The following is a 12,157-nucleotide window of genomic DNA, read 5'->3' as shown; positions in this document are numbered from 1 at the left end:
TGAAGTCCCAGTATGACTAGGGCCTTTAAAGAGGCACTTAAGGTTAAATCAGGTAATCAGAGGCTGCGTGCAGTGGCTCATGCCTGTAATCCCAGTACTTTGGGAGGCTGAGGCGGATGGATCATGAGGTACGGAGTTCAAGACCAGCCTGGCCAACATAGTAAAACCCTATCTCTACTAAAAATACAAATAAATTAGTTGGGTGTGGTGGCAGGTGCCTATAATCCCAGCTACTTGGGAGGCTGAGGCAAGGAGAATCCCTTGAGCCCGGAAGGCTGAGGTTGCAGTAAGCCGAGATTGTGCCACTCTACTCCAGCTCAGGCAACAGTGCAAGACTCCGTCTCAAAAAAAAAAAAAAAAAAAATCGGGTAATAAGGCAGGGGCCCTAATCCAGTATGACTGGTGTCCTTCTAAGAAGAGAGACACCAGGGTGGTGCATGCTCAGAAAAGGCTATGGCAGGACACAGCAAGAAGGCAGCTATCTGCAACCTAAGGAGAGGCCTCAGGAAAGATCAAACGGTCTTGATCCTGGACTTAAGGATTCCAGAACTGTGAAAAAAGAAATTTCTGTTGTATTAAGCCACCCAGTCTGTGGTAGTTTTGTTATGGCAGCCCTAGCAGCCTAATATAGCGCCCTCAGGAAGGCCCAGGAGCTTACTCAGCCTCTCCGACGAGATGCATCCCAGGAACTGAGAGCAAAAGCCCCACTAGGACCCAGACCTTCAGGTCATCCTGGTCACTACTGTTCAAGTGTCCCTGTGTACTACCCAATCCTATCCCACTAGCTCATCACCTAGAGACCACAACTCTAGGCTTTCACCGAGACCTGCCATGCCCCAGATATCCTCCCCTATAGACTCATCCTCTCCCTTCCCCTCCCTTTCCCCACTGCACCCACACTGCCTCCTGCATGGTTTGCCCCTTCATCTCCTTCTATGGGTTTTCACCTATTGTTGAGTATTTTCAGTGCGTGTGTTCTGTGCCTCTCACTTCCCCCACGACACTTTAAATTCTCAAAAATTATTCTAGCATTCAAGGCCCTTCACAGGCTAGGTTCAATCTACCTCTTCATCTTTTTCTCCCAGCTGGGCCGAGCTACTTGCGTGTTGGTTAATACTGAGTGTCAACCTGATTAAATCAAATGATGCAAAGTTATTATTTCTGGGTGTTTCCAGAAAAGATGAACATTTGAGTGAGTAGACTGGGAGAGAAAGACCCACCTGCAGGAAGACCCACCCACAATGTGGATGGGCACCATCCAATCGGCTGCTAGGGCGCCTAGAAAAGGCAGGCAGAAAAAGATGGAAGCAGCTGACTTGCTATGTCTTTCAGCCCTTACCTTTCTCCCGTGCTAGATGCTTCCTGACCACTACGCTTCAGCTTTTGGACTCTTGGACTTACACCAGTAGTTTGCCAGGGGCTCTCGGGCCTTAGGACACAGACAGAAGGCTGCACTGTCAGCTTCCCTACTTTTGAGGATTTGGGACTTGGACTAAGCCACTACTGGCTTCCTTGCTCCTCAACTTGCAGAGGGCCTATCATGGGACTTCACCTGTGATCACGTGAGTCAACTCCTTAATAAACCCCCTTTCATATATACATGTATCCTATCAGTTCTGTCTCTCTAGACTCTGATACAACTTGTCACTCCTCGAACATAACAATGCTGTTCTCTAAGCTACCCAAAACTTTCCCAGTCTTAAGGCCACCTGAAATGCCACCTCCTCCAGAGAGCTTTCCTTGACTACCTCAGCTAAATATATAATGAAATGATGGCTTATATCTCTGTGCCAGTATTCTGCAGTGCCTAATCCAGTGCTCTGCAACATAGGGCACTCACTATGCAGCACTAACAGCAAAAGGGGAAGACATCTATGTCTTGCGAAGGTTCAAAACAGTAATGCAATTCTGATGCTAACTACAGGGAGTTCGTGCATACCCCACGGGCTTAAGGCCATAGTCCCTAGCAATACTGCCCTCACTTCAGATGTCAGTTGCAAGCTCAAGGATCCCCAAACCACCTGCACTTCTGACCAAATAAATTCAAGAGTTCCCGCAATCCCCACCTCCCACCCCCAGGCCCCAAGGTTGCAGAATTTGCTAGAATGGCTCACAGAACTCAGGAAAGCTCTATACTATCATTAAAGTTCTATTACAAAAGATGCAAATCAGAACCAGCCAAAGGAAAACAAATATGTGGTGTGGTCCAGGAGTGTCCCACACACAGATGTGTGCCCTCTGCTCAGAGAAACAGGACACCCCTGCATATTCCTCAGCACATCCATGTGGTCACCAGCCAGGAAGCTGACCAATACCTCAGTGTCAGAAGTTTTTATTAGGGTTTTACTGCAGGCATAGTTGATTAAAATCATGGGCATGTGGCTGAACTCAATCTCTAGCCCCTCTCCCTTCCCTGGGGATCAAGCTGATATCATCCAGCTCAGAGTCCCAGCCTGTAACTATATGGTTGGTCATTCTGGCATGGTCAGCCTCCATCCTCAGTCAAATCTTACCATAAACTTGGGTGCAGTCTGAGATCAAATTTAAATATAAAATAAGATGTGGCCTAAGGTCAAATCTCAGGTGTAGTTTCAGGGACCCTCCACAAAAACCAAAGATACTTCTATCACTAGGGAAATTCCAAGGATTAAGAGTCTCCTTCGGAACTGAAGACAAAGGCCAAATTCTTTACTATACAAGGAAGTAAGAGAGGATTTATACTAAAGATCTTACTAATTTTGGAAGCTGGAAATAACCTTTGTTCCAGGAGACAGGAAGTAAACCATGTGCCCTCATGAAGGTGGTCTCAGGACCTGCTCTGCTCCCAACTTGGTTCACTTTCCCAACCCTTACCAAAGCAGCACGCAATCAACCATTCAGCACATAAAAAATGAATTGGATACCAGGTTCCCATCTGCCCCGTCGCCTGTTTGTCACAGCGCCCAGAGTATCATATAAGACCCCTAACAGTGACCCTGCAGGTTTGGCAAGGCAGTTAGAGATCTACTGTATCCGGCCAGGCACCAGCACTTTGGGAGTCAAGGCAGGTAGATCACTTGAAGTCAGGAGTTTGAGACCAGCCTGGTCAACATGGTGAAACCCCGTCCTTACTAAAAATACAAAAATTAGCCAGGCGTGGTGGCACATGCCTGTAACCTCAGCTACTCGGGAGGCTGAGGCAGGAGAATCGCTTGAACTCGGGAGGCAGATGTTGCAGTGAGCTGAGATCACACAACTGCACTGTAGCCTAGGCAACAGAATGAGACTCCGTCTCAGGAAAAGAGAAAAGAGAGAGATACAGATCTACTACATCCTTCCCCCAGCTGCCTAAGAGAACCCTTTGCCAACAATGAAGAGGTAAGAGGGAAGAAATCTAAACAACTACCTTCCACCTCTAGCATCCAAGGTGGGAAAAAAGTAACAAGACAAAAGGCTTTAGGAGCTTTTAATGCTTACAGTGAAAAAAAAACACAGGCTAGGTTTTTCAGTCATTGATCCATCTCTGACAAGGTGAGAATTTTCCCCTCACCCTGGCCACAGGTGGAAGCCCAGACTCTCCCCTAGCAAGGTATCCAGAATGGAGAGGGGCTACCATTGTAGTGCAGTGAATCCTCAACCCAGAGGCAAGAAAGAAGAGTATTGTAATGAGCACCCACGAGCCAGGCCCATGCAAGGCACTTTCAAGTGCTATCTCAATTAATCCTCACACCAACCCCAAAAAGTAGGCATCCCCATTTTACAGATGAGGAGCCTGAGGCATGGAGAGGTTTCTCAATTTGTCCGTCAAAAAGTTCACAAGTCTCAAAGCTGGGATGAAAATCCAGGTCTTCTGACTTTCACTCTGCCATACCAGATTTTTCCTCTGATCCAGCTGCAGCCTCCCATAAGAAGTTCATTCTTAATTTCATGTCCCATGCTTTGCCTTGGTCCCTGTGAGGAAAGGGGTCAGCCGAAGCCAGCTGTTCTATAAGGATGGGTAGGTATCCTGGCAAGATATTTCCTCTGAAATAGCAAATGTGACCTTAAAAATTACTGTCTAGGGCACTCTCAGTGAATAGTCTCCCAAGGAAGCAATGAGGTAGAGCAGTCTGCAAGTGCAAATACACACCTTCTGTAGATTCTCTACAAAGTGGGGTCCCATGAAAGGGACAATGTTCAAAGGTAAAGAAGGTAGGAATCAGCTGGGCGCAGTGGCTCACGCCTGTAATCCCAGCACTTTGGGAGGCCAAGGCAGGTGGATCACAAGGTTAGAGGTTCAAGACCAACCTAGTCCAGATGGTGAAACCCCATCTTTACTAAAAATACAAAAATTAGCAGGGCGAGGTGGTGGCCACCTGTAATCCCAACTACTCGAGAGGCTGAAGCAGAATTGCTTGAACCCGGGAGGTGGTGGTTGCAGTGAGCCGAGATCGAGCCACTGCACTCCAGCCTGGGTGACAGAGCAAAACTCTGTCTCAAAAAAAGAAAGCAGGAATCAGGAGGGCAAACCGGAGTAGTGTCAAAACTGCCACGGCTGGTTGGAAGACAGTTCAACATATCAAAGAATACGTTTCCCAGCGACCAGGGAGCACAGGAGGACCCTTCGCTCCAGTCCAAGAGATGTGTTGTCATCTGCTTGCCCAAGAATGACTTCGAGGTCTTGAATGTGTCCCATGCCAAGTCCCAGGGGCACTCATTTCGACAGCAGTGGCAGCAGCCCCAACTCATTCAGTCTTTCCTTGGCCACTGCCTCCCAGCCCTTGTTGGCCTGTGGGTTACGGGGAGAGGGATGCAGGAGCCCTTCCACCTGGACCTCTGGCATCAGGCCTGCCAGAGCCCGTCGTGCCCGCTGCTCTGCCAGTCGCCCAACTCCCACCACCAGCCGCACCCCCAGCAGCTGCACCTGCCTGCAGAGGGCTGCATCACAGATCCCAAGAAGCTGTTCTCGCTGCTTGGCAGGCAGCTCAGCAGGGGTGAGGTTGCGCCCACTGGGAGCCAGGAAAAGCAGAGGGCATAGATTGTGGACAAAGCAGTGATGGAAGAAGACGTCAGGCTGTCCACAGAGGTTCTGGAAAAAGCCCCAGAATCGGGCACCACTCACTTCTGACTGTGGGCACTCCAGTCCCAGCACTGGTCGCTTAGGGTGCTCTTGGGGAGGGGTCAGCACAGTCCCCCCAATGCCCAACCAGTTCCGGACCATGCTCACTTCCCCAAAGGGCACCTGTGAGGAAGGAAAGACACATGAAGGGCTTCAAACTGGAGACCTGATGCCTGGGCTCTGGACCAACTGACTTCTTTTTTTTTTTTTGGGCAGGTTTATTTTTTTTTTTTTTGAGACGGAGTTTCGCTCTTGTTACCCAGGCTGGAGTGCAATGGTGCGATCTCGGCTCACCGCAACCTCCGCCTCTCGAGTTCAGGCAATTCTCCTGCCCCAGCCTCCTGAGTCACTGGGATTACAGGCATGCGCCACCATGCCCAGCTAATGTTTTGTATTTTTAGTAGAGACGGGGTTTCACCATGTTGACCAGGATGGTCTTGATCTCTTGACCTCGTGATCCACCCGCCTCGGCCTCCCACAGTGCTGGGATTACAGGCTTGAGCCACCGCGCCCGGCCCCAACTGACTTCTTTATACCTTCCATGAGGATCCAGCCTGCACCTCCAACCCCAACCTTCACCCAAAGCCCTGAGACAAGGATTCTTGACCCTATGGATTGAGCCTGTCCATCTTTGTCCATCTTTTTCCAGTTTTTCATTGTGGACTATGGTCCAGAAGAATCTGTTTGCGTCTACTCCAACTAGCCTTTGGGACCAAGTACAGGGAGTACTTTCAGATAGCTAGCCCTAGGTTTGATGGTTAGTACTGGGGACAGACAGATGGTCTGAGACAAAAAGGCAGCCAGGGTTAAAGGAGGCACAAGGACGGGCTGACCACTGCTCTCTGGGTGCCCTCACAGCCCCAAGCCTCAGGCCGTCATTTCCATCGATCATCATTGATCACCTTTCATCACCCAGGTGGAGTCAATAAAAGCGATTGAGCCTCCTGCCCTGAAGCCTCTTCCCCTCCCCCACCTGCCAAGCACCCCCACTGAGGGGCAGTCACTCATCCTGAGCTCTGAAAGGAAAGCAGGCAGGCACTGGAGGCTGGCTCCGTTTTGAACCTCACCTTAGCTAAGAAACAGAACCCAGGTTCCCAGAATGCCCTGCATCTCTTACATACCCACCCCTGTCAACAAGTCTCTTCTGAGGACCCCCCAGTCCTAGTCCCTCTTCTGACCCCAACCACACTTCAGGGACAGGGGAGATCCAGTAAAGTAGGGATGGGCTGGCAGAAGGAAGGGCTCTCAGAGGCAATTAGTGGACAGCTTACAGGGAAAACAAAACTACCATTAATGTGCTTGGTTAATTACAGGCAGAGACACTGGGAGAGGGCCTGAGACCACAGGAGCCAGTATGTGTGTTGAGAAAGAATGGGGCGGGGGGACCAACACATATCTATACCCATGCACATGCTCCCTCTCCACAGCATACCCAGCCAAGCAGCCACCTAGAGCCTCCCACTCCACCCACTGGGGAAGTCAAACCCTTTACCCCAGTCTGGGCCATGCCAAAAGGTCCAGGGTTCATGCCCAGGAAGAGCACTTCCTTGGGGCCCCGGCAGTAGCGAGTCACGTAGTTGCGATGTGGCTCCCATGCATACTCCACAGGATTGTAGATGATGCCCACAGGCTCCGAAAACTGCAGTTGACTCAGCTCAGCATTGAGCCGAAGCTCCTCCTCCAGGAAGCTCTCAGCCAAGCTTCCAAGGCTGGGCTGGGGCTCCATCAGGGCACCTATAGGCTCATGGGTGGACCCCAGCAGGAAAGCGTGGGGCATATGGCCATGCCACTGTCACCTGGGAAAAGAGATGGACAGAGCCCTCGTCATTCCTCAGCCACAGAGTGGGAGGAGGGATACATGCTGGCCAGGGCCCCCACTACCATTTCCTAGGCTCAGAAAGGACCCTAAGAGACCACGTCAGGCATCTACCAACCACCAAGCAGGACTAAGCACACCTCAATTCCTGGTAATGAAGGGCCCTTTCTCTCCCCAATTCCAATATCCTTCCTCTTCATATGGCACCTGGTGAGGATAAGTCACAGCCACCAAACATCTCCCACTCCAAACCAAATCTACTTTCCATCAGGCATAGGTCTGAGTCACTAGTTCCTGGGCTATGCCAAACACATAGTAGGTTTCCTTTATTTTTGAGATGGAGTTTCACTCTTGTTGCCCAGGCTGGAGTGTGATCATGCCATCTCAGCTCACCACAATCTCCGCTTCCCAGGTTCAAGTGATTCCTGCCTCAGCCTCCTGAGTAGCTGGGATTACAGGCATGTGCCACCACACTCGTTTTGTATTTTTTAATAGAGACAGGGTTTCTCCGTGTTGGTCAGGCTGGTCTCAAACTCCCAACCTCAAGTGATCCGCCCTCCTCGGCCTCCCAAAGTTCTGGGATTACAGGCATGAGCCACTGTGCCCAGCCACTGTAGGTTTTCAGTAAACACTTACCGGTGGCGTCCTTTCAGCACTTTTAATGTCTCCTAAAAAAGAAAAGCCCAGCCAGAATGGACTGTATCCTGGAAAGCACAGTGCTGAAAAATGAAATGTAAGTGCACAGTCACAGCCCAGAGACCTGGGAAGGCTAATTACAATAGCTTCCAGGTGGTGAGCGACTGCTCTGTGCCAGGTACACCTCATTGATCCTCACAACAACCCCATGAGGTGGGTATTACTGTTCCCATGTTATAAGTGAGGACACTGAGCCTTAGCAAGATTAAGCAACTTGCCCAAGGTCTTGCAGTTAGTAAATAATAAAGCTGGGATTTGATTGAACCATCTCTCTGGCTCAAGGCTATGCTTTAACCACCCACACCACCTTCCCTTAGATGGTTTGATCAGCCACCCTGCTAATTCCACCACCTCCTAATCCCAGCCTAGCTTCTTTCTCACACTCAGGAATAGTGAGGAGGATGATTACAGACTCTTAATAGAATCTTACAGGCTACACACATGGTCAGAGCCTCAGGTTTCCTCCTTCAAATACAAAAAATAATAATATCCACTTAATAATGTTGACATAAGGATGGAATGAGATGTGTAGGTGAAGGGAGAAAAGGAAGAAATGGGAGAGGAAGAAGAAAGTCAAGAGAGAAGGGAGGTGGGAGAAAGGAGAGGGGAGAGAATGGCGGGGGAGGGAGAGGAACATGACAGCAAGCTTTGTAAACTGCAAAGGCCATCCCTTCACTCCACTCCCATTCGAACCCAGTGTTCCAACCTGACCATTCTACTCACATTTTCAAAAAGCCTTTCCTACCTCAACTCCCAAAACTTTGCACATACCATTTCTACAATCCAACCAAATACACTCCTCAAGTCAACCGGGACATCATCCAATAGTCATCTAGTCAACCAGGACTGTGATTCCCCCACCTGTCCCCACATCCAAATCACTCCCATCCTTCAAAGTGCAGCGCAAACCATCCCTTTGATAAAGTCTTCCCTCCTCAGAACACTGCAGCATTTGCCATAGTGTCCCAAGCCCACCCCCAACACAAGTAGGTCTGGTGTGAGGCTTGGGAATCTGTATTTTAAACAAGCTTCCCAGGGTGATTCTGATAGTTGGTGAAGGCTGAGAACCACTGTGTGTCACCATAGTTAGCGTCACCTTGATGAATTCATTTTGCCTCCCCAGCTAAACTTGGGCAGATCAAGAGCCAGGCTCTGATCAATCTCCCTCCATAAGCCCAAGGTCTTGGCCCTTATTAGGTAGGTATACAACAAACACCTGCTCAGCAATGTCCATTTCTTTTTCACTTTTGTTTAAAAGTAGCCTCTGGGCCAGGCGCAGTGGCTCATGCCTGTAATCCCAGCACTTTGGGAGGCCGAGGCAGAAGAACTGCTTGAGGCCAGGAATTCAAGATCAGCCTGGCTGACATAGTGAGACCCCACCTCTAAAAAATAAAGATTAAAAAACCACGTTTTACCAAAAGGTGGTAAAAGAGCCACTCCTGATGGATCCCTCTCCACTTCTATTTCCTGAGTTCACTCAAAGCTCAGCTGCCCACTTTGCACTCTGCTTGTTTTCCAGGCTCTGGTGAGGCCATCACATCTGGGTCTCCCATGTGACTAGTACCACTGTCATTCCTTCCTCTCAACTTTCTGCCTGGGTCAGGAGTGACTGCTTCCTCCAGATGAGAACTCAAGGTTGACACAGCAGCTTGATCAACCTATTTTTCTCACCCTAGCCTCGGGGAAGAGGGAGAGAAAAAAAATCAGAGGCCAAACTTAGGAAGTCCTTCCCTAACTGATCTCAGTAGTCTTAACTGATCTGTCCAGGTGGCTACCCAGGACAAACTGGGCTCACACAAAAGCTGAGAAAGACGCTGTGGAGAACACCAGTGTTTCGGGGGACCTTGCTTTGCATCTCCCATGCAGCACCAACATTGGCAGATTGGCTGTTCCAACTCTAGAATCTCCAGAGAAGTCTTGAGCCTACCTTTGGCATTTACAGACCTGTGTTGGAGACAGCAAGGCCGGGGGTACACAAAAGAGTGATGAAGCCTTATCTTCCCATAATTTCAAAGCCTGATCTCATAGCAAAAGCCACAGGCTAGAAGTCAACTGACTTGAATTCCACTCTTGTTTCATCTCTAAGAAGATTCTCTTGGGAAACCCATTTAACTCTCTCCTCTATGAAAATCACATATTCCATCCAACCTACCACCAGCTGTTAACTCACTTATTTTTTTCAATACTTATGAGTCTCTTACATGACAGGCACTGCAGCAGTCTCTTGGTGAGGAAGAAATCCAAAATGAGTAAAATGCAGACCAGGCTTCTCGTAAGCTCCTAAACTGCTGTGAGAGGGCAGGTAAACTAACTATAATACAGTGTGATGTGAGCTTTAATACAACACTAGAAGAACCCAAAGGAGGAACATGTCAGTTCTACCAAAGTCGCCCCAAGAGCCAGAGGCTTAAGAAATGCAGATATTGCCGGGCGTGGTGGCTCACGCCTGTAATCCCAGCACTTTGGGAGGCTGAGACGAGCGGATCACGAGGTCAAGAGATCAAGACCATCCTGGCCAACATGGTGAAACACCGTCTCTACTAAAAATACAAAAAATTCACCGGGCCTGGTGGTGCGTGCCTGTAGTCCCAGGTATTCGGGAGGCTGAGGCAGAATTGCTCGAAACCGGAAAACGGAAGTTGCAGCGAGCCAGCATCGCACCACTGCACTCCAGCCTGGCGACAGAGCAAGAAAGACTCCATCTCAAAAAAATAAATAAATAAATAAAAAGATTATTTTACAAAATATGGTGTCATATGATATTAAGCGCAAAGGCAGTGTAGTTTGACTCATCGATAAGGCTGGCCACCAAGGCCAGACTTCAGGCTGATGTCAGACTTCTCTGACATCAAATCCAGGAAGTCAGGAATGATCTGAAGACACACGATGCACTCCCCTGTCCCTTGGAGGCACTTTGGGAGTCCAAGGGACAATAAGAAATATCCTCAAACTAAATAATAATTACAGTAATAATAATAAGGCATAGGCCGGGCGCCGTGGCTCACGCCGGTAATCCCAGCACTTTGGGAGGCCAAGGCGGGCGGATCACTTGAGGTCAGGAGCTCAAAACCAGCCTGACCAACTTGGTGAAACCCCGTCTCTGCTAAAAATACAAAAATTTTCCGGGCGTGGTGGCGCGTGCCTGTAATCCCAGCTACTCAGGAGGCTGAGGCAGGAGAATCGCTTGAACCCGGGAGGCGGGGAAACCCGGGAACCGAGACTGCACTATTGCACTCCAGCCTGGGTGACAGAGGGAGACTCCATCTCAAAAGTAAATAAATAAATAATAATAAAGCATAAACTCAAAAAGACCTTCATCTGGTTCCGAAGGGACCAACGACTACTAAGGCACCAAACAAAACCTCCGCCGGCGCCAGCTGTCTCCAGCCAACTGGAAAGCCTCGATCCTGCAGACCTCCCAGGCAGTTTCACAGGCTGGGCTCTCCCTGCACTGAGTCTAACCCCACACGGAAAGAGGGTCCCCAAAACCCAGACATTCTGACTACTCTCTCGGCTCAGTCTCGACGACCCTGGGAGCCCTGAACCTGCCCCCACAAACCCATGTTCCCAGCCTCCTATTTCCTCACCTGGTCCAGCTCCTCATTCTGTTTCCGGTTCCTTTCCCACTAACCCAACCCCGGCGCTAAGGACAGTGGGAGTCGTAGTCTACATTGTTTAGGGAAGGAGATTGGCGTACCCGTAGCCACTTCCGCCGGAAATGCTCAAATCCCGGAAGGAGCCCTAAGTTAGCCCTAAATATCCCTGGGAATTGTAGTTTGTTCTTTCCAACATAGTTAAATAAAGAAGTCTTGAGAAGTGAGAGGCCAGAGTCTATAAGGACCTGGAAAATCCTGGGCTCTATTCCTAAAGGGCATCGCCCTTCCAAAAGTTCATTCACATTTTTCCCAAAGAGATTGCAAATCAGGAAGTTTCAACCATCCCCAATCCCTCACCTACATGAGTGAATTAACAATAGCTAAAGACCATTTGGAGGCCCCCTACTGCCCTGGTTATAAGAGACCTCTCCTTTGCAGCCCGCCATTACTGTATATAGAACATCCACGAAGGCATTTCTGCTAGCTCCTAACAACTCTTTAGCAAGGAGCATCCCCCATTACTGTCCAAGCCCATCTCCAGCGCGTCACCATTTTGACTTCTTCCTCTGCCTTGCTATCTGCCCAGCCCTATAACCTCAGTATTGGAGTTTTCCAGAGAAACAGAACAGGATATTTATCTATCAACATGAGGAGATTTATTGCAAGAATTGGCCCACGGGATTGTGGAGGCCAAGAAGTCTCACACTTCTCCTGCTCTGCTGTCTATAAACTGGATAACCAGGAAGACAAGTGGTATAATTCAGGCAAGTCGAAAGCAGGGGAGGGGGCTCACAGCTAAGTCCCAGAGCCTGAAGGACTAAGAACCAGAAACTCCAATAATGTCCAAAGACAGGTATGTCTCAGCTCACGAAGAAAGAGAATTTGCCTTCCTCCACCCTTTTGTTCTATTGGGCCCACAAGGGGTTGGATGGTGCCCACCCACATTAATGAGGGCGATCCTCTTAACTCAGT

General features: G+C 49.3%; 1 protein-coding gene across 4 annotated transcripts; it reads right to left on the bottom strand.

Annotated features, from left to right (window-relative positions):
- Positions 1 to 4,383: 4,383 nt before the first annotated feature.
- Positions 4,384 to 11,264, bottom strand: SMUG1 (single-strand-selective monofunctional uracil-DNA glycosylase 1). Of its 4 annotated transcripts, none has more exons than XM_032291930.1 (3): positions 11,177 to 11,264; positions 6,570 to 6,873; positions 4,386 to 5,200 (listed from the first exon to the last, which is right to left on the bottom strand). In XM_032291930.1, exons 2-3 carry the CDS (start codon positions 6,852 to 6,854, stop codon positions 4,673 to 4,675), a joined length of 813 nt encoding a protein of 270 aa, XP_032147821.1. In that variant the 5' UTR covers positions 6,855 to 6,873; positions 11,177 to 11,264; the 3' UTR covers positions 4,386 to 4,672. The 4 variants fall into 4 exon arrangements, with proteins under 4 accessions (XP_032147833.1, XP_032147840.1, XP_032147821.1 ...); XM_032291936.1 differs by lacking the exon at positions 11,177 to 11,264 and adding an exon at positions 9,791 to 10,072; XM_032291942.1 differs by lacking the exon at positions 6,570 to 6,873 and having other exon boundaries at positions 4,384 to 5,200; positions 11,177 to 11,240.
- Between the last annotated feature and the right edge of the window lie 893 nt (positions 11,265 to 12,157).

The sequence above is a fragment of the Sapajus apella genome, unplaced genomic scaffold (genome assembly GCF_009761245.1).
Source record: "Sapajus apella isolate SASKATOON/1434 unplaced genomic scaffold, GSC_monkey_1.0 scaffold2, whole genome shotgun sequence".
Taxonomy (NCBI): domain Eukaryota; kingdom Metazoa; phylum Chordata; class Mammalia; order Primates; family Cebidae; genus Sapajus; species Sapajus apella.
This window is presented reverse-complemented; position numbering and strand designations above follow the sequence as displayed.

Bases quoted from the DNA above. Each gene is read 5' to 3' on its own strand.
- SMUG1 (XM_032291930.1), bottom strand. From the start codon at position 6,854: ATGCCCCACGCTTTCCTGCTGGGGTCCACCCATGAGCCTATAGGTGCC. The intron at 5,201-6,569 runs GTAAAGGGTTTG...CCTTCCTCACAG, and splicing joins TTGGCATGGCCCAGACTGGG to GTGCCCTTTGGGGAAGTGAG.